A 23,303-nucleotide genomic window follows, 5' to 3' on the forward strand; every position below is an offset into this window, starting at 1 on the left:
TAAATCATGTGGGGAACCCACTGGGGGTCCCGACCCACGGGTTGAGAACCATTGGGTTAAATGTGTCCTCTGGCTGTCCTACAGGGCCCTGTTTTTCAATGGCCCCTAAAGCCGTTAGTAGTGTGTTTGTGTGCCCACCCTTCTGGATAGAGTGGGGAGGGTAGGGCTTGAAAGACAATTCAATTCAACAGCAACAGCGTCTGTCACACGGAGGTGACGCGGATCACCACTTCCCCCGAATCGCTGTGTGGGACCAGGCCGTCCCCGGTGGGGACCAGGGAGGGACAGGGGAAACAGCAGAGCCATGATGTCCAGGGCACGTGGGGGCCGCCGTTGAGCTGCGTGGGGGGCCGCAAGGGCCCGCCATCGGGCCCCAGGGTGACCAGGGGCAGCCACAGCGTCCGGGGGGGCACGAGGGTCCGTTGTCGCTCGTCGGCGCCCATCTCCTCCATGTCGGCGGCCTTGTCGTAGCCCTGGACGTCCCAGTGGAGGTTGACAGCCCGCCAGCGCATGAACACGTTGTGCACCGCTGCCCCCTCGTGGACGATCAGGCCTATTACAACCAGGAAAAGACAGGCTGGTCTGTTTATTTATTTATGGAGTAAACATCTTATGTGAGGATGAGATATATATAATTATATATATTTATTTTATATTAGACGTATTTAGTTTCTACTCCCTCCTGTTGAGACTGACTGAGTTATTGTTGTCCTAGTCTAGTCTTCTTTGTCTTGTCCCATGTTTTTTCCCTTTTTCTCTTTCTTTTCTGGATGAGGGCATGCTAAGAATACCTAAACTATAAACCTATAAGGTATAATGAATAAAACAAGAGTGTTTACGGACCCACGCAGACCAGGTCCATGAAGCCGTACATGGCGTAGCAGATCTGGAAGAGGACGTCTCGCCGCTGCCACACGGCCTGCGGAGAGAGAGCCGACCACAGCAGCCAGGAGATGCTGGACACCAGGAACACCGAGCCCAGCACCACCGCCACGATCTGGACCTTCTCCACCAGTGACATGTTGATGGCCTGCCACTGTTAGGAGCACACACACACACACACACACACACACACACACACACACACACACACACACACACACACACACACACACACACACACACACACACACAATGATCTTTCTCTGCCAGCGTCATGTTGATGGCCTGCCATGTTGGAACAACACACAGGGTAAGGGCTTTGACCAGTAAGGGCTTTGAAAATGAACACAAAAAAACACTCGTGTGAACTGAGGGGTGCCCAGTTGCCCACTCTGTTTATATTGGCCACATGGCGTCTTACGTCGTCATTTAGTGCCCTAAACAAACATTAAAGTCCACAGACTTGGCTGGCAAACCATTTACGTGCTCTAAACAAACATAAATAATCCCATAGACTTGGCTGCCTTATGAAATGGCAGCTAGTGCCCATCAAATCAGTAATGAGCTCAATATATATATATATATATATATATATATATATATATATATATATATATATATATACACACATATATATAAATATATATATACACACATATATATATATATATATATATATATAAATAATACATAATATATTATATGATATCAGTATCGGTATAGGCCGATTTGACCCTGCATTTTATCGGATATCGATATGGGCCAAAATCTCAAAATTAATAATAATTAATAATTGGACAAGACAAATGATAAAATAAGGCTTACATGGTTAATGTATGTTTAGAATGAATCATCTAAGGGCGTGTTCGGAAATACCGCACTGGAGCACACTCGCCTATTAGTTTGCATTGCACAGTGTGCTCAGTGTGCTATTTCCGAATGTGCCCTTAATTTCCAAAGTAACTAGTAACTAAAGTATGAAATATAAAAGAAAAGAGAAGAAAATAAAAAGTACCTCAAAATGTTACTTCCCACCATTGTAAACAGTTGAGGTTGCACTAGTTCTCTTAGAGCTACTGTACTTCCCCCATAATTATGACAACAAAGAGATGTATTATGTGGACTTGTTGCACTACAAGTGGCCGAATGGTTTGCGGAACGGTCTTGATATCGGAAGGTCGCTAGTTCGTATCCCCGGACCGGCACGTTAAATTTACCACCGCTGAAGTGCCCTTGGACAAGGCATTGAACCCCTACCATGAAATGTTCTATGAGCAGGGCCTGGCTGTAAACAAGTTATTGAGCTTAGTCCAGTTACCCTGGGTAAACATAGTACCTTTCCTTTCCTTTCACCCATCAGATTTATTCACATCAGATTAGGAGGAAAGGTAGGTAACATTCCTGCCACACAATTTTGTTTTTCTCTTATGTTCTTTCTTCCGTTCCATTGTCTGTAACTGCCGTACTCTGGGGGTTCTGTTGTTGAGTGTTATAAGTGTTTCCTGACTGTTCTAGGATAACTGCTGGCTTGCATAGTGTCTTCAGACTAGGACTTAAGTCTAAGATGTACAGGTCATAAGGTTGTGTCGTCTCCTAAAAAGATGATGATATGATCTCCCCACATGCAACAGCACGTCCGAATCATCTGAGACAGGAGCTTCCCCTTGGGCTCAATCTGTTTCCAGAAGACAGTCTGTGGCTGTGCTTTGAATGTATTCATATCATCATAGGTCTGGTTAAAGTTGCAGCCGCAAAAAATTTACAGCTCTCCATTGTAGGCAAATACTGGATGACCAACACAGTCTAACTCCCAACAAGTCGTCCTTTTGGAAGAAGGTGTCAACAGGGGAAATGACAGTCCAGACCATTGTCAGTCATCAATGAATCCATATTGCAAATATTTGCTCCCCGGTCGCACTATCAACAAAAAAATACAATCTTCGCAAAGTTGTTCATCATGGTCATATCTCTTACTTGTGTTGGTGTCACTACTGGATTGTTTTGCCACTTTAATTTTTCAGCCGTGACCTTGGCCTGAGAACCGCTGGTCTACACCACCTTTGTTGTCACGTGTCCCTCTTTCTTCTGTTCCATTTTCTGGAACTGTCGATCTCAGTTGTTCTCTGACGTTTTCTTCTGTTGCTGTTGTTTGACATGGCTGCAAACTCCACCTGATGTGGTGTGGGAGTTCCTTCTTCTCCAGGTCGTACTGAATAACCGATATCTTGGATAACATCTTCAGACTAGGACTTAAGTCTAAGATGTACAGGTCATCGGGTGTGTTATGCCCACCATAGAGGATGACACAATTTCCCACCATGCAACAGCACATCCAGGACATCTGAGACGGGCCTTTCCCCTTCTTCCCGGAAAAGGTCTCTGGATTGAATTTCCACACATCATTGAATGTCTGTTTAGAGTTGCAGCCACCAAATATGTACAGCTCTCCGTTGTAGGCAAAGGCTGAATGAGCCCTGCGTTGTTCTGGAAGCTGTGCAGAAGGCATGCTTACGCAGCAGTTGGTCTCTGTGTCAAACACTCTGATGGTGTTGCAGTATTTCCACTTGTAACCCCAACCCCCAAATACAATCATCTTTGTCCCGATGATGGTGGAAGAGTGACCTGTGGCAAGTGATGGAGTGCATCTAGTGTTAATCAAAGACCAGACCATTGTGGTGGTATCCAACTTGTAGATGTCATTGTTGTGTCGGCACAGATGAGGGATTCCTCCGTAGATATACATGACCTTTGCCAATACACAGGCAGAGTGGTGGCACCTTGGCTTCGGAACAGTTCCAGAATCCCTGGGCTCAAACCATCTGTGGGAGTCAACATCAAACGCATAAAGAGCATTACAGTAAGGATACCGTCCCCCCCAGATGAAAGCGATGTCTTCTACCAGCACAGCGGTGTGGCCGTTGCGTCTGGAGGGAACCTCAGGGGGGCGGTCCCCTCTTGCCGTAGTCCCTGGGGGCAACTTCCTCCAGCTTAAAGACACTGTGTTGAAGACGTAGACGGCCATCTGATTGGTGTCAAAAGTAACCAAAGGAATACACCTTGTATCCCAATGCGACAGCTGCATGGCGGTATCCCATCGGATCTCCTTTCAGATGCACAGTCCAGCTGTACATTTCTCTCCTCTCCGACAAAATTGGATTCTTCCAGGCCTCCCCCGGGATAGACCACTGTGTAGACCTATGATATGCAATCTACTTATTGGTTCACTGGCACAAATGTCACGCAAACTTTCACCAATCCACAAAGCCTATATGGGTTGGATTGGCCAATCAACAAAGCCGATGAACTTCTGTTTTCCCCAATGTGGCGAATTGATCGTCACTGTAAATACCCAGAAAGGTTCTTGAAACCCCCCTTGCAGACAACTTTGTTGTTATAAGGAGTTAAAATAAATGTTGTTTATTTGACAATTCTTTTTAAGAAGCATCCATATTATGAGGAAAGCTTTTGCAGAAAATAGCAGACAACAGATTCCCAAACTTGTTGTTTTGATGAGCACTGGTTTGCTTGTATAGGTCTGATTTTCTCGGCCACTCTCGGGGGAATATAATTTAGGCTTGATTGCCAGCTGGGTGAGCACTGCAGGGCGTGATCATGAAGGGGACTGCCTTTTTTGCAGAGCTTTCGCCCAGGTTGGTGTGGTTTGGAGGTTATTATTCTGTGAGGTTAGGTTTCTGGGTTAAGGACTTCAGTTTTCTGTACTTTACAAAAAGTAATACAGAATATTTGCTTTCACCATCTTTGTTGAAGAAGAGTCTAGATAATTATGTCAAGGTTGGTTTAAAGGATAGAACATGGTAGCAATAGCAGCACATTTCAGTTATCTCCTCACCTGCCAGGGTGTTTTCATGTTAATGGGGAGAACATGGAAGCGATAGCAGCACAGCTCGCAGGTCCAACATCCTCGTTCACTGATCCACTTCAACAGACACGTCTGATGGGTGTAGCGCACTGAGCCATCGCATCGACACGGGTTCAACAGCTCCCCCTGCAGGAGAAATACAATAAGCAACACAACATTGGTTCAAATTAGAGCTCTTCACAGGTCTAAAGAATAGACCCAAAGCCGAAATGGACCTGTGAAATTTGATCCGATATCGACCTGTTCCGAGATTTCTTTCAAATGACGGCACTGAGTGGGCATGTGACAATATGGAATAAGACGTTTCTTTTCTTATGGTTATGGACCCGATTTGTTCTGAGATGCATGCATTGCACACACACACACACACACACACACACACACACACACACACACACACACACACACACACACACACACACACACACACACACACATATATATATACGTGTATATGGTTCATTCATATTTTACCTTCATAGACATATGTCAAAATGACACAAATTAGTCAAAAGTAATGAAATGTAATTTATCCAAAAACAATACAAATAGTAGGCCTAAGTAAAGTTAGTTAAAAAGTACTTAAAGGGGTATTTCACTTTAAAAGTACATTTCAAACCTCAGACTTTGAATTGTAACTTGTAATTGAGGATTTCTACAGTTCGGTATTGATACTTTTACCTAAGTTAAACAAAATCATGTAATGGGCCACCCCAGTACTGGGATCGGCCACCAGGGGTCTCTCCCGGGTTCTCTACTGGGTCATAAATCAAACACGCCTCATCTTGACCCTATCCCAGCATGCCTTTGCTCAATCATCATAAATCATAAAACAAAGATACTAATGATGAGACTCTGCACGGCACACATGGCATTAATCACACACAGTGACATCCTCAGTGGATTCACGATGCATCAAGGATATTATAGTTATAGGACCACGTTCATGTAATAGGGCCCTTATAGAGTATAAAAGTCCAGAGCTTGGGTCCCAGGGAGACATCAAATTTCTCTTTTGGGTCTCGAGCTAAAAGGTTTGAGAACCACTGGTCTTTTAGGGCCTCACTAGTCGAGAGTAAATGAACATGGAGTTACTTGCATCATGCTTATTAACAGTACAGGCATTACAAGTATTCAAAGGTTATGATTTTTTAAACTGAAGACTAAACTAAACTAGCAAATCCCATTTGAGAATTAATCAAAACTAAAAGGAAATTGAAAACAAAAGTAAAGTCATACATCAGAGAAAAGTCTTCAGACCTCCAATGTGACCTGCACACACACACACACACACACACACACACACACACACACACACACACACACACACACACACACGGGGAGCATTATTACCCAGTACACATTTGTCAATAGCCATTTCTCCAAGCAGGAACACTTAAGGATATTAATTGCGAGATGCTGTATTGGAACGTATGTGATCAATCACATGCACACGTGCACACACACACGCACAGTTGCGCGCACGCGCACGCACACACACACACACACACACACACACACACACACCAATCATGCAGCCATGCCCATTTGTTATGAGCTGTATCTTATTTTTAGACAGGCATTCCTCTGGGCAGTCATTAGCGGTGGTGGAAAGTATCTAAGCACATTACTCAAGTACTCCTGTACTTTTTGAGGTGTACTTTCCATTATTCGATAGTTAATACGATACTTCTATCCCACTACATCTCAAGAGGCAGATATTGGACTTTTTACTACACTGTCTACAATTATTAAAAAAAAATACATTGTTACTAATAACTTTACAGATTTAGATTGTTATTACAAAACATACATCAACCAATGAAGCCCTATCTATTTTACATTACAACAATTTTGACACATTTTAAAACCTACTCTTGTTTACTTTAAGTAGATATTGTGGGGAAAGCTCGCACAATGGGAGCTTGTCGATCTGCTATTTTCTGCATGAAAAACAAAAGTAGAAAGCTTTCCACGCAATATGAATGCTGGGGTTTAAGTGGATAAGTTAAAAATACAAAATAAACGTGAGTACCACAGGCCATTCGAGCTGTACGGACGTGTACTTTGGTGGGTGAGTGGCATATTAATAGTGTATTAAGGTCAGTTGGTGGGCAGGTCGTTTTGTCAGTGTCGTTCTAACCTTGTGGGTTGAGCGCTGCTGCAGCTTAAGATGAATTAGAGCCGGTCGATACGCTTCACAGTGATTGATAAAAGCCCACATCAAGGACAACTTTCATTCAATCCCTGAAAACCCCCAAAGCCATGTGCAAAAAAACCAATAATAAAAAAAGAATGCAACCATTAAGACCTGGAAAGCATCATTTTTACATGTTGCGACGGCAGGTCGCAACATGTTTAGGCACAATGCAAGGAATAAATGCATTCGCCATGTATCTGAAAGAAGTCTGATCCAATCATTTTTAGATTTCTCCAGTTTAATCCTGCGTTTAGGTTTTGTTGTGTTCAAGATCTGATTTTAGGCATGTTTAAGCCTCCAGGAAAATCCGTGTTGAGGTTCTTAATCCACTGTTTTTCATTAAAACGTCTTTGTCCTACTGTCCAGTTGGGATTGTGTTGAAGTCCAGCGCATTTTAGAGCTTCAATGCCATGAGCCATGAAATGTTGCACAAATCTTGTGGTTGTCTTTTTTCCATTGTTAATATTGTATCTGTGTTGTCCCAGCCTTGTACCTATTGTTTTACCCATTTCTCCGACATATTGTAAACCACATTTGTTACATGTGATTAAGTAAATGCAGTTGCTGTTTCTGGTTGTTATTCGTTGTTTAATCTCTAACACGCGTTTTGTAGTTCTATTTTTGACTAATTGTTTGGGTTTGAAGTATTCTGGTCCCTCGCGTGCTGGTGTGTTGATTTCTTTTAGCTTGCTGTGTACTAGATAATCTTTAAGGTTTTTGTTTTTTCTGTATGCCAATATAATTTTATAATCTTTTAGAAGATCATCCGTTCGGTTCTCAAAATTCCTTTTTATTCTGTTGTTGGCTAGTGTGCTCTGTGTTGAATAACTGGTTATCAGGGCCAATTTAGGGCCTGGATCTCGCACTCTTATTTCTAAGAAGGTACTTTGAGCTTTCCGGAGGAATGTCCTAGTGTATCCCCTTAGTCTGAGTGCCTTAAATAGTGTTTTACAAGCTATTTTGAAATCACTACTTTGCGTGCAAATCCTATGGAATTTTAGTAGTTGTGATTTGACTATCCCTGTGTAAGAGTGTGTCGGGTGGAATGACGTTTTGTGTAATAGGGTGTCTGTTTCTTTAAAGAATACTTTTAAGTCTAGTTTCCCATTTGTGTTAAAGTTTGGGCCCTTGAAGATTGTTACATCAAGAAAGTCAATCCTTTCAGTGTGTGTCACAAACTTTATCGTTATCGGGGGGGGGGGGGTCCTTGAAAAAACATTGAGAACCCCAGACATAGCAACATAGTGTTTTAGCAACATTATGTTCATGTTTTGCTAATAAAAAACATGAATCAATCAAATTAGAGGGCCATGCTCAAGAACACCAGTGGCAGTGGCAGTTGATGAGGTACACATCAAATTCGAAACCCACTTAAAGATGAGGGATTTGAACCGACAACCACATCTGTAGCTAGGCAAGATAACTGAAAATTATGCTCAAGTAAGGTACTCGAGTAAATGTACTTTGTTACTTTGCACCACTGGTTGTATAGAGTCTGGTGCTCAAACTTTCTCATGTCAAGGAACCCGAACATTACATTTATTTGGCCGCCCAATCTCAAAACCTTTTGTCCCAGGGACCCCCAGATGCAAAGAATATAATAATATTCAATGATTTGAACAAAATTGTTCATGATTTGATTCTGAATGCATTCCAGCGTTAGTTTTGCATGAAAAACTGTCCTTGGGCTAAATTCAACCGCATGGCCACTTTCTCAAATGTGATGAACTCACACTCATGGGTAGATTTTGAAGGTGCGTTTTACCAATGGAAATACATAAATTGGCCTCGCTCTGCGCACATTCGTATTATGAAAGGCATATCGGCCCGTGTTGAACATATTTAAAAAGAAGGAAAAACTTTATATTTGTGGACAATCAAAATATGTTTTTTTATTTTAATGTGGTGTCATTCAAATTAATCTGGATATGGCAGACTCACTATTTAGAAAATAAAAACATGGCACTTCATTTAAAATAGGTTACAGACCCCTGTTATATGCGCTTCTTTTGGGATTATTTTTATAGACCTATTTAGTTGTTTCTAACATGGCTGCTCTCTGCTGCTGCAAAGAGAGAGGCTTTCTTTGGTAAAAATGTTGAGATTAGAAACGGCCATAATTCTTACATTTCTCAACCTTTAAAAAAAATAAAAACATCTCCATAATCCTTGGGAACTTTGCTTTCATACGCTGTATCACACCCGATTCAAGTCTTCTTAAATAAAATGCTACGAGCGAACTCAGCGAAGACCATACCATCGGGGCCACAGCATTACGCAGCACGCATTCAACTCATTCCTTCCTCGTGATTTGAATGAAATAAAATATAATAAACGTTATTTTACTGTTTTTTTTTCAATAGAAACAAATAAAGAGCGTGTGTAGGCTACTGTGTGCAAGTGCAACAGTGCATATACATGCATGCACTAGGCTATATTTCTTCCGTGTCGGGATGGTGATTGAGCTCTTCAAGTTCACAGCCCGTTTGTCTTTCATAAAAAAACGTTGATATTAGCCTATAAACACTCATGGTTCTCTCATTTCTCAACCGTTTTATTAAATGTAAAAATCTCCATATTCCTTAGGAATCTTGCTTTCATTCGCTGTATGGTACATGGTTCTATCGTTATCGAATTAAACAATATCAAACGAACTTGCATGTTCGGGGGTTAGACGATTCTGGGAACATTCCGCATGGATTGCCAATTTGCCAATATGCTGCTATCTACTCGCAGTTCCATTCCGATCTGAAAGGTATAGGTGGGTCTGTTCTTTTGAGGCATAAAGGTGATAGCATGCAGTGCAATAGGAATAATTAACAAATGTGACAAAGTCATGTCATGTCTTCTATGGTGCCAGCCTGCAGAAATGTATTACCACGATCCCCAAAGTGCGCATTCCGTATGTGACATCAGCTGACTGGTAAATAGAATAGTACAGACATGTTGATTGGGTACGTCTCAAACACGCCTTAAACACACCCATGACTAATTCAAGGCCGTTTTGCGCACTCCGCGGGGTGTCCAAAGCGCTTCTTAACATGCCCAAAATTGCAATATGACATACCACACGCCCCCAGATCATAATACTGTAATTAGATTAGTAATATAGAAGTAAGTAAAATAGAAGTCCTAAATCAACCCCTCAGTGTTTTTCGTGCAAAACTATAATGCTTGCAATGGATTCAGAATTATGAAAACCCCCTAGTTTGACACGTCACATGCTACTTAAAGCATAATGAAATTTGGAAAATGTTGCCTTATATAGGATGTTGATTATATGGTCACATAGATATAATAAAATTAAGGACAGCCCGTCAGCAGGTGGATTCATGAATGTATGTATATAGACTGTAACTGTCCCAGCAATGGGATTTTGTTGAATGGATTTTATTGCTTACCTTTGGAAAATGTATATGTGAACATTATGTAGGTTTATTTGGGTACATATGGTAAAGGCATGGTGATATAGTGCCATCTACTGTGCTCTGTTTTGTGGTCTGTCTGGTTCAGGGGCAGGTTGAATTAGGCTCACCTGCTCTAATCACCTCATTCTAATCACCTCATTTAAATCACCTGTTGGGTCTTGGGCATGTCAGAGAGAGCAGAACAAACAGAGCAGAGCTGCAGAGAGGAGCTCTCTCATGTCAGAGAGTCTGACAAAGACAAGAAAGAAAATAATATGAAAGAACAAGAACTTAACTCCTAATAATCGGTGCAGAAGGCACATACGGTATGTTCCCAGTGTTTTGTTTGTTTCTGTAAAAGTTTAATTGCTATTGTATCGTTTATAGTTTGTGTACATTTCATTGTGTTTATATAATACGGACATCAGGATTGAGAAAGACATTCATATTGCATTGTTTCATTGTATTTAAAAGTATATCGTTATATTTCTTTACAGTTTTTCACGGTTGTCACTTGGGAAAATAAAAAGCCCTCAGTGAGATCAGTTGGAACGGTGTCTTATTTCTGCCACGGATGAAGAGGGTTTAGGAGCAGTTATATAGACAATGTTTTAGGCCAATTGAAAAAAACTAGGCAGTAGGAGACACAATTGAGTCTCCTACTGACCGATAATCCGGTCATCAACTCATCGGCTCAAGAATGCGACAAAAACGAAACAAATCTCCATGAATTCAAGGATTCATGGGGTGTGCAATTGATAGAAAATAAGTCATTATTTTGGGTGAACTACTCCTTTAATAGGTTAATAAACCATAGTGTCATCATGTCATCACTGTGCTGTCTACCTCCGCCCCCCCCCCCCCCCCCCCCCCCATCGCTGCGTGGAAATCAAATCTTTTTGTCTGGCCCCGGAAGGCACGCTGCTATTACATTATCCCTGCTAATAGGTTCCAGCAGACAGGATGTCCACTTATCCATTCACTCCTCCACGAGTCGCTCTGCGCGCACGTGACTATCTATGAATGGACGCAGTGGGTTAGACAGGAACTGAGTTACATAACTCAATCACCAAACGTCAGTGGTGGTGGGGGGCGATGTCCCAAATGACAATGGACTTTTAAGACTTTATAAATACCTCAAAGGAAAAAAAGAAAAAGACCACATGGATTTGTGAGAATAAGCTAAACTGCAAGCTGACTTGTAGATCTACTATTTTCCCAATATTTATGTCTGGAACCGAAAATGTTATTCCACAACTCCTACATTCCAAGTGCTTATCAGGGTGGGGGGGGTCTCGGGGGGGTCTGTTCGACATCTGTTCAAACATGATGATTTCGGGGTGGTAATGGCCTAAAAATAGGCCATAGGCCTACGTAACCAATTGAACCCCATGCAGCTACATCCATATTGTGGGGAAAGCTTTCATAGGGACATAGCAGATCGAAGAGCTCACAATGCGTTGCAACACAAAAGCTTTGCCCACATTAACACTAGAGCCCTGAGGGACCCCGGTCAACCATACTGGAGTTTAAGTGGATAAATACAGTAGTATTTATGTTAATTTATGTTACATTTTTATACTAGGCTAAAGGTCTTGTAGCACTTGTAGCAGTAGCCACCAAACGGGCTCCGCCAAACTATGGCCAACTCAACTGACATTGCATCTCTGTGTGTATTTATTTTACTGATGGCACAGGTGGGTGGCTGTGGACCCCAAATGACTCTGGGGCCCCCAACGCAATTGCGTTGTCTTCGTCACTGTAGTGAATTAAGTGGTGGACAAATCTGAAGGATACCAATGATATAGAGAGGCAGGAGGAAGAGAGGAGTGGCAAATAATCACATATACGCTTCACATTTAGATGTGTATATAAATGTGTTTATTCACCTTAATAAAGTTAACACTTAACCGTAACTGAGGCATTCCTGTGCAAGTGCTGAAATGTTTACCATTGAGCTAATAGAGCCTGCCTACTTGCTCAGGGGATACATTTAATCTTGATCATCAGGTCAAAGTCTGTGTCAGATCCTGTGTATCTGGTTAGACATGACCTTGAACACACAACCACCCCAGTTGTAAAAGTAATATTGTATTAACATACTATACCATACAGATTATCTCCTAATCTAAGGAGCTCTCCATGGTTTTGATCAGATGGATATACTAAGCTCTTCATTTCTGACTTCTGACCTGCCTCTCGTTCAAAATATGAACGCGAGGGATCATCGAGCGATTTTTATCAAAACGAGAGCAAGTTAAGCAAGCAGAAATATGTCTCAGTTTCTTTTCTGGAAGGGAAGGGGGGGCTTTACAGAGTAAAAGCGGCCATATCTTATATAATAGCTTCTATTTTGAAAGAATCCCATAGCTGATTGTGTTAATATATTAGCGACCCTCACTTCACACGGGTGTGATTTGTCCTACACAAAATTAAATTCCCATTGACAATAAATGGACAAGTTTACATCATAGTGTCTGAGCAAATAGACATGTTACGTCATGATGATGTACAATGGTAAGAGCGCCCCTCACTTCACAGTCACCCGGGTGTGATTTTTTACTTACAGTAAAAAGGTACAGTACTCAAGTAAACACTGTCCACCACTGTGTGTAAGTATGAATGGTCTCTCAGTGAAGAAGTGCCTTGTCATGCTGTGGTGTCATATTTCAGTACTTATGATGAGTCCACATCCGTCCATCTATGGCAGCTGCAGGCAGCAGTGGAAGAAGTACTCTGATTTAAGTAAAAGTATCAATGCCAAAATGTAGACATACTCTTTTACAACCAAAAGGCCTGTATTAAAAAGTCTACTTGAGTGCAAGTACGGAAGTAGTGGCATCAAAATGCTTACAGTAGACTACCAAAGTAAAATAGCATTGCTGTCAGTCAGAAACCTCTTATCTCCGTATGTTAACTATTGATTGAACATTAACTATTGATTGATTGAACATTGATTTACTACCGTAAATCAATGCCCTACTTGATCATACAAAAGTGTCACTACTTGTGTCACACAAAAACATCAAAAGCAGCAGATCTGCAAGCTCGGAACTCGGCACGAATAGACACATTTTAAGCTTGTCAGTCTGCTACTTTTGCTATTTTAGTTTTCTTTTGGGTGGGGGGGGGCTTTTTATGCCTTTATCGATAGGGAACAGTAGTCAGACTGTATTTTAGTTTTGGACATATGAGGTTTCCACCCGACAGAGACGATATGGTAGGCCTACATTAGAAAATATATGTATGTATTTGTCTTTGTCATTAACAGAAAGTACTGCAAGGTCCTGTTTTCCAATAGGGAAACATTTGCTAGTATAACAGGTGGTAGTCAGGTTTCATTTGGCTGCTGTCTTCCTGCTGGCTGCTGCCCAGCAGTGAGGTGATGACATTGTAACACAGGTGGTTTATAGTGGTGGAAGATTAATTCTGAATTCATGGGGCGAACCTCCACCGGCTCCAAATGTTAGATTAACTCAGATCCGTCTAAATGGGAAACCATTCTAACACAGACTTGTTTGACATCATAGCTGTTAGCTGGATACCTTGTATGTCCAAAACCGTTACTTTTAAGGGAAATGGAAAAAAATATCCAGTGTAGTTAATATTTAGTAATCTACTATTTACTAATATTTACTCTTAAGGCTTCTCTTTGGTTCAATATGAAACCCACAGACAGACTTTCTATTTCACTTTAAACAATTTATAAAGTAGCATATCTCCAAGCTCACAACGTGAAACAGCTTTAGAGATTTTCATGCGGGCCTTGGTCCAGAAAAGGTTGAAACTTTTCTGGGCAGGCAATGCCATGCACTGTCCATGTTTACTGAAGTCTACAGTATGGTCCATGGTACTGAATTGTAGTTCACAATGACACTGTCCATGGTACTGGAGTATATTGTGTCACTGTCCATGGCACTGGAGTATATTATCACTGTCCATGGTACTGAATTGTAGTTCACACTGACACTGTCCATGGTACTGGAGTATATTGTGTCACTGTCCATGTTACTGAATTGTAGTTCACACTGACACTGTCCATGGCACTGAATTATACTGTGTCACTGTCCATGGTACTGAATTGTAGTTCACACTGACACTGTCCATGGCACTGGAGTATATTGTGTCACTGTCCATGGGACTGGAGTATATTGTGTCACTGTCCATGGCACTGGAGTATACTGTGTCACTGTCCATGGTACTGAATTGTAGTTCACACTGACACTGTCCATGGCACTGGAGTATATTGTGTCACTGTCCATGGGACTGGAGTATATTGTGTCACTGTCCATGGCACTGGAGTATACTGTGTCACTGTCCATGGTACTGAATTGTAGTTCACACTGACACTGTCCATGGCACTGGAGTATACTCTGTCACTGTCCATGGTACTGGAGTATATTGTGTCACTGTCCATGGCACTTACTTTTTTGTTAACACAACTCCTCTAGTCCTCTCCCTGACGAAAAGAGGTCTATATTTCTATTAATTGATTGCCAAGTATAAGATATCTCATACTTTCCCTCTACACCTGTTGTATGCCAACTACGAGATATCTCATACATAAAGCTATATATGAAATATGAATTGTTTCCGCCGAAAAACAACCTTTAATACTGGCCTGGTTGCTAGGCAACGACTTGCATTCCCAGCATGAGGATGCATGGGAACCCCATACGTTCCATTAAAAGTAGGATCTTCTTTGGCTGTTATCTCTGAAAAATGTGATCCATCCGAGGTTCGGATCTGATTTGTGATATTTTATTGCATTGCAACCGACATGTTAACGTTTCTGGAAAAGATAAACATTGTGAGCTAATGCTAACATAAGTCGTTCCTTACAATGGCGGTCTCTGAGCCGGGAAACCGGAAATTAAACTACCCATATATGGCGAGAATGCCTTGGCAAGGCTTATCTACCCTTTGCTGCCACCATGTGGCAGACAAAGTTAAGAAGATCATATTTTTTTTTGTTTAGGCCTACCTGTTCAGCTCCTTGGAAACAGATTCTGCAGCTGGGCGTCGGGATGCAACCGTCACTGCTGCAGTTCGAATGCATGGCCTGCTGCTGCGCCTTCACACCGACACAACTGGGGGCCGCCATTGCCCCCTCTTCACTGCAGCAGTTTGAATGCATGGCTCGCTGCTGCGTCTTCCCGCTTTCACCACCAGGCAGCGCTGTTGCTCCCTCTTCATTAGAGCAGTCCTCCCTGCCGCCATGGCGCTCGTTAAATGGGAATCCATCACCTCCTCTGCTCTCCTCCTCCTAGAAGCAAGGATCAAGGATCAATGTGTCACTATCTTATATAGACTACAGTAAAGCACAAGCAGCAAAATGTTGATGGCACTTGTTAAAGTCTCTATGCACAGCACAGCAGCCATATTGGAAAGAAATGTTTCTCTCGCTTTTTTCCATTTTTATTATTAGCCCCATAACTCAGAGAGTGTACAAATGACTCAGTTGCACACCCGTATGCCTCAAGGAACCGTGAGGGTCCCTGGACCCTATACACTGGTGTAGCAGTGTTTCCAACACGCACAATATCAGCACCCTGACTCTGTTTGACCAGGATGGGTGCGACCACAATTCACGCCAAGCGGCTTCAAGTCCCATCCACTCCCGTTATAAGGGGAAAACCAGAAACAATGGTCACCACTCACCACGCTACAAGTTGAAGCAGCTCACTAGAGTGAAAATGCAGCAACCAGCATAGAGTCACATGGCAACCAGCTGCTAAAGTCCCGGAAGTGACCCCTGCAGGGCTGGTATTTTCTTGAAGCTGCTTGACGCGAATGTGTGGTTGCACCCATAGGGTGTAAAGGCATCAAGAAAACGCCTAGTTGATGGAAATGACTATAGTGTGCGGCTTCTACTTTATATATTAATGTGGCTGCTGTGTGCATAGAGGCGATTGTGCCAACTCATTTTGTCTTAATTGTTTTGTAAAGATTTCTGTGGAATTGCCTCGGTAATTACAGTTAACCCAACATTTTGGATCACACGCTGTGGCTCTGCCTCCGGACATCAGTGCACCTGGCTGCAAGCAGTTCACTGCTCACTCAACTGTGAGGTGAAATGGGGAGTCATGACACAAAGAAATGAGTGGACACAATTGGCACCGTACCACTATCGCCTAACATGCTGATAAATATGGGTACTCTCTCTCCTCATCGGCTGAAAATGTGCAACCCACCACAAAATGCATGTTCTGTTTATAGAAGAGCTGCAGAGACATGACCCCTCTTACTGAACAAAGACACAAATAGAAATGATTACTATAATATAGTGCTTATAACATTTTAAAAGAAAAGAGTTTTGTTTTCACCAAAAATATTACTTACCAGCAACTTTCACTGGGTAGCCTAACATTTGACCAGGAGTACTTTGACAAGTACAGTACTTGAGTTGAGTACTGCTACATGTCTGCTGATTATTTTCAGTCACAGTGCTAAAATACTTTATTTAAAGGGACACTTCACCCTTTTAGCAAAAAAATATATATCAATGACCTTTATAAGATTTAGAACACGTTCCTGGCGTTATTTTTTGTGTAATCTCTGGTTTTAGATATTTTAGATTATCCGATCTGCACTGACGTCAGAGCAAACTTTCCGTATTCTTTCCGGACTACATTTGTCCAAAACACTGCAGCTAGACCAGCCCCAATACACACTCGTCACGGACAGCTGTTCCACCTACCTACGTTGACTCCACCCCCACATGCGCTTTTGTTTGTTATTGTGTTTGTATCATGTCGCCGTCGCCGATCAGAGTAGCACCAGAGAGAATATACAAAGAAAAAACAACCTCAGAGGAGACGCTCGTCTTGCCACAAATCCCCCCCCCCCCCCCCCCCCCCAGGGCTGCCGAATCAATAATGTACCGGGTAACACCACAAGTTACAACGCAGCTTTGGACGCACATGACAGATGTCTGGAAACCTACTAAAAGTAACTGGGTGGTGTGGATGGAATGTCAGGCACGAGTAAGTACATACATTGTAGTATTACTGTGTCTTTTGGGTACACGTATGCTAAAGTAACCAATCAGCAGCTAACGCTAATGTTGCCTTTTCTAATATAGATAATATAATACGAAAATAAAACGATACATTTGGACAACAGAAAGTCTGAGAAACTGTTTTAATTATAGTGCACTAAACCATTACGCACCAGGCCTCATACAGCTGTAGTAGCTTCTTATTTTGTTTTTGGTAAAAACCTTTTTTTATACTCTATCTGAGGCGCTTTCCTTTACAACGGTGGAAATGGCCTGGGTTCTATAGTCTATACTATCTACTCAGCTTATATGGTTATATACATGTAGAAAAAGTATCTGAAAGAAATAAACAATTCTAAATCTGACTATTGCAAAGAGTTATGCAAACAACAGTGCAACGTATTATGCAAACAAAGTAAATTAAATGGCACCAATTCACAGTACAGTAGCCTAGTGCATCCATGGGACCCCCTGCAGTTCCACGGATGGGTCCATTATCAATAATCAAAAAGTTAGTCAATCTGTAAATTAGCCTTGCTGAACAAAAAAAAAAAAAGTAAACACTTGAATATATAGGAGTCATACATTTATAGCTGCATAGAAAATATGTAATGAAAAATGTGCAAATGTTGCAGTATACATAGAATATTATTTTATTTGAATACAATCCTAGTTTCATATGAAAGACATTGCTAACAAGTTGTTTTTCTGTTTTTCATTCAGACCAGTGAATGTGGAGGCCGATGACGGGTGATGACAGCTCCTTCCTTGACAGACATACTGTATGGAGGTCATAGCCGGATGTCAGGGGAATGCCTGAAATCCACCTGCAATCAAGCTTTATCACTTCTATCTTCCTTCCTGTATAATACATTTTGTAACTGCAAATCATTTCACCTATTGTTCTCCTCTAAACTTACAAACTGACAATAACTAAACCAGATATTTTATACAAAGAAAGTGGCTATCATCACTGTTATACACTGATTTGGTAGAACATTGTGGCATTGTGGCATACACGCTTTATATTTGCTTACACATTACAATTTGAGGAACCAAAAGCATAGACAGAATGTTACTATTGTTTACGTCTAGGTGTGCCAATTGAAATGGAAATGAATGGAGATTTTTGCATACTCTCATTCTAATGCACTGCTTTTAGAGAACATTCTTGTGGAAATGTGGAAGTAAAAAGAAAAAAAACGTACTGCATTACTGTGTCCTTTTCCATTGTAAGATGCAACCAATGTTATTTGTCAACCCATGAAATTGATATTAGTGATAAATATTGAACTCCAGCTAGAAGCTTTGTAAGCATTCAATACAGCATACAGTATATAGCTGGACAGATTTTTACTCTTCACATGTTTTCACTGATAACATGGACTAATATTTTTACACTGGTATCAGACATGGCCAAATGAATCCTGGGCCAAATGAGACTATTATCAGACCATTTCTAATGAAGATAACCCTTCACATTACAGTGTCAGTGCCACAGCTGAATGCTAGCAAATGTCAAACTGAAACAGTTGAATTACTGGTAAAGTAATAAATGTACAGTAGGCCTACTTATTATAGCCTATGCATACCTTCAATGAATTGAAACCAAAATGTGAAGCTCAGTTTTATTTACAGAAACAAAAGAAAAATATATTATTGCAGCTGGGATGTTATAGCTGCAAAGACTTCCTCGAATCCGAAGACGGTTTCCAGCACCAAATCTCCTTGCAGTCAGAAGTTCTCAGAACCCACTCGAGAAAGTGTCTGTAGGCAACCCAACCAAGCGATTTTGACTGAAAGATATAATTGACAATAAAAGTATAAAACAGACGTGATTATAGTTCGGTAAACTATAGCTAATATAGTTATAGTAACATATAGACCGGGATATTTCCGATATTCCACTAATATGACAGCTCGAAAAAGACAGCAGTGGAGTATAATTGACTCTTCAGTTACAGTAATATACACACCGCTACCTAAAGTAGCCTAATATTGACATACAACGAACACTTACACTGGGTTGAATATCAATTCGGACGCTATACAATTACAAGATAGCATATCAAGTCTCTAGATCAAACAAGCCTGTTTCATTCTTGCCTCTCTTACTTCAAGAACGGACGATTAAAGCATTACTCAAGCTGCTTACACTTTATTCACATAACATATAACATAGCATGTTTACAGTCTGGTTCATCTGTCACGACGTTCACTGCTGCCCTGGTGTCTAACATGCGTGCGGAAACACGTAGCCAACTAACAATCATAATTGTTACAAAGCCTGAGATTTATTCCGTCGTAGATGTATTTGTCGATTCTGACATGTCATAATCGATATCTACGAGAGTCTAAATCCTACTATCCTAGGCAACAAACCATTTAGCCCCGCTCGCAACCTACGTAAAGTTTCTGACATTGTCATCCAACTGTCAGAAACTTTACGTAGGGTTCCAAGCGGGGCTACAAACCAATGCACTCGGATAAGGACCACGGTTAGCTTGGTTTAGCATACACAAAAGACAACGTAAGAAGTTGACAACAGCTATACAATACTACATTTGTAGCAATATAGGCCTACTTACTCGTGACAGACAATATTCCATCGACACGGTTCTGGACCAAGCGTCCAAAGCAGTTGTTTTCTCTGTATACTCTCTCTGGTGCTGCGACATGAGTCAACGTAGGTAGGTGGAACAGTGTCCGTGACGAGTGTGTATTGGGGCTGGTCTAGCTGCAGTGTTTACAGAGACAAATGTAGTCCGGAAAGAATACGGAAAGTTTGCTCTGACGTCAGTGCAGATCGGATAATCTAAAATATCTAAACCCAGAGATTACACAAAAAATAACGCCAGGAAAGTGTTCTAAATCTTATAAAGGTCATTGATATATATTTTTTTGCTAAAAGGGTGAAGTGTCCCTTTAAGTAAAGGTATCAATACTGCAATGTAGAAATAGATTTAAAAATATAAATACAAAAGTATTGGCTATACTTAAAGTAGCTTACTCATTTTGCAGAATGTTCCATCTCACAAGTTTTCAAATAAAATGCATATAGGCTAGGCCTATGTTTTCCAGAGTAGAGGAGCAAAAGTAGGCTACAATATAATAAGTTAGTAGAAGTAAAAGTATTGTAAATGAGTTACTCCAGTTAGTTAATCCAGTTAAGTTTTTTTTTTTTAAATGCACTTAGTTACTTTGCACCACTGATTATTGTATCAATATAAATACGGTAGGCCTAATTGTGATTATCTCAACTAAATTAAATGTACCTAATAATTGAGACAGTTCTATAGGCCTCTAATATATAGAACAGAAATGTAAAGGCTATACCTGGTCCTTCTCGGCAGGGGGTCTTTCCTCTTCATCCTCCTCACAGGTGCAGGGGGGGTGGTGGCTAGCGCCCCCCAACGGCGGCTCTCCCCCCGGTGCGTCCCCCTCCACCAAAGCCGCCCCTCCCTCTCCCTCCGCACCTCCCTCTTCGCTCATTAATAAAACCAAAAGTGTGAATTAAGAAAAACGGCATAGGTGGGTGCAGCCCGACCCCGCCGGCCGCACCCCCAGTGAAATAACGACAAAACGGAAGGTTTATATGCACGTGAATTGCACCCTGTAGGTTCCACGCGTGGGCTTCCACCTTCTAAATACCGACACCCATCCGCTCGCAGACGCCTCGTCATAATAATCGACTGGAAAAGGTGGGAATCAAAACGCATTTAGACGCCGGAGCCCGTTCTGATGCGTTCTGTGCGGTGCCAGGCTGTCTGTGGATGGTGTGCGTGTGTCAGTGTGCGAGAGAGAGAGGGGGAGAGAGAGAGAGAGAGAGAGAGAGAGGTGACGTTATGGTCCAAACAGGAGTCCGGCCGTACCTCGTCGTCACATCCCGTCATCATATAGGTTTGTTTGACAGAGAGAGAGAGAGAGAGGGGGGGGGGGGGGGTGCTAGTCGAGAGGTGGCTGGACGAGACGACGGCGTGTGTGTCGTGCGCGTGCGTCGTACGTGCAACAATAAGGCTAAAGTGGTTGAAATGCACAGGGTATAATCTTATTCCTAACATCTACTCTGGCTTTAGTGAATCGTGGCAGTGTTTAAGTTGCTTGTTTCACTTTCAGTAGATATTTGATATTAAATGCCTAATTTTAACAATGCAAAATACAAGGTGCTTAAAGGACCACTTTACCACTTTTCAACGTATACCTTCATATAATTGGTCCTCACTAATGTTCATGAAAACATGCCAGTTTGTCTTATACTGGGTCTGTGTCTCATATTGGGAGGGTGGGCAGTTCAGAAACCCGTCCACCAGTGACATCATCAATGGTGCATCCAATCTAATATAAACTGCAGGTTTTCTATTCCCGAAAAGTTGCAATAATGGAAGCAATCGTTCTCACGATAATACAAATTGAAATAAATCTATCTATCTAATTTAATAAATATAGTTTAAAAATCAAATCTGCCTAATGATGATGTCCCTGGTGGACAGGTTTCTGAACTGCCCACAGCCCTCCACACAGACTGAGTAGAAAATAAATAGTGGCATTTTATCATGAATATTAGTGAGGACCAATTACATGAAGATAAGTTGAAAAGTGGTGAAGTTTAACTCGGTATTCGGAGTCGGAGTTGTGCACTGTATTAGTCTTTATTTCTTTCCCTCAATATGTCGGCATATCGGCATGCCCATACATGGGCATACTGATGACATCAGGGATCTCCATAATAATAAAGGACAGACAGATACAGAGATCTATGGACAAAAAAGGGAAAATGGCCCCTCACTTCACACGGGTGTGTTTTTATTTGATTGGACACGTGGCGCTAGATATATACCGAAGGCGCGTGAACCTGTAGTGGGCATAAAAGGGACACAGTCAGACAGGCAAACATACATCTCAATATATGGGCAAAAAGGGACAGACTGGTATAAGCCCCCACCACTATGCTTCAGAAATAATGCTTTTTTAAATAGCTATCCTAAATGGGGTTTAAGTGGGTTATGTGTGTTTTGTATTAATAAACTTAATCAAGGCCTAACTAAAGCTGTACAATATTTGCATCTGAGATATAGTGGAGTATAAAGTATCAAAAGATTGAAATACTGCTGTGAAAAATGCATTTCCTCCATTAAAGTTCTATCTATGATGCCCTACTCAAAACCAACCAGCAGGGGTCAGCATGGACTACATTACATGGGGGTGATGAATAAGTATCAGAGTGGTGAGCAGGACTACTAGAGCAGATGAAGGCATACATCCAAAACAAACAAGTAATCACAACATTAAAACTAGGAAGTGGCAGAGACAGAGAGGAATGAATCCAATCGTATGTATGTCTCCTTCTCAGTTCCCACTACTGGACGGCTCCATGTGGTTCCATTTGTATACCAAAGCCATAGAGTAAGACAGAGTTACGCAAACTCCGTTCACTTCATGGGGCTCTTCTACATAGACTTCTATTGAATGGGGAGTTACATGAGCACATGAACCACGTGACCGGGCTGTTTTCTGCCCACTCAATATCGCAACTCTTCTATTAGATGGCTCTGGTGTATAGTACTATACTGTCATATTACAGACCTGTAAGGGTCCATTTAAAATCCCCTAAATCCCCTAAGGAAGCATGACAGTCCCTGGACCTCACTTTGAGAACAACTGAATCCCATTGTCATACTTATGACATCAGGGATCTGCATATTTGGGCAGGAAAGAGATAAGGACATCATGATGTCCTCGTTATTCTCATTTGAACTGAATGTGTAACAATTTACGTGATAAATGAAGTACAGTAGCCTATATAGCATTAACATTTATTTTTGATAAAATAATATCACTTACACCACCTTTAACATGCTCAAATGAAATTGAAGCCCTGGTTGCTAAAAGGTAGGCAGGCTACTACATGGAAAACCCAAACAAAATGAAAACATC

General features: G+C 41.5%; 1 protein-coding gene across 1 annotated transcript; it reads right to left on the minus strand.

Moving 5' to 3' along the window:
* Nucleotides 1-203: 203 nt before the first annotated feature.
* marchf11 (membrane-associated ring finger (C3HC4) 11) lies at nt 204-20,861 on the minus strand (the record flags this gene model as incomplete). Its single annotated transcript, XM_083782773.1, has 5 exons — nt 204-553; nt 844-1,036; nt 4,733-4,888; nt 15,354-15,635; nt 20,706-20,861. 5 exons carry the CDS (start codon nt 20,859-20,861, stop codon nt 204-206), a joined length of 1,137 nt encoding a protein of 378 aa, XP_083638899.1.
* Between the last annotated feature and the right edge of the window lie 2,442 nt (nt 20,862-23,303).

This window comes from Protomyctophum parallelum (assembly GCF_964188405.1).
Source record: "Protomyctophum parallelum genome assembly, chromosome: 14".
In the NCBI taxonomy this organism is placed as follows: domain Eukaryota; kingdom Metazoa; phylum Chordata; class Actinopteri; order Myctophiformes; family Myctophidae; genus Protomyctophum; species Protomyctophum parallelum.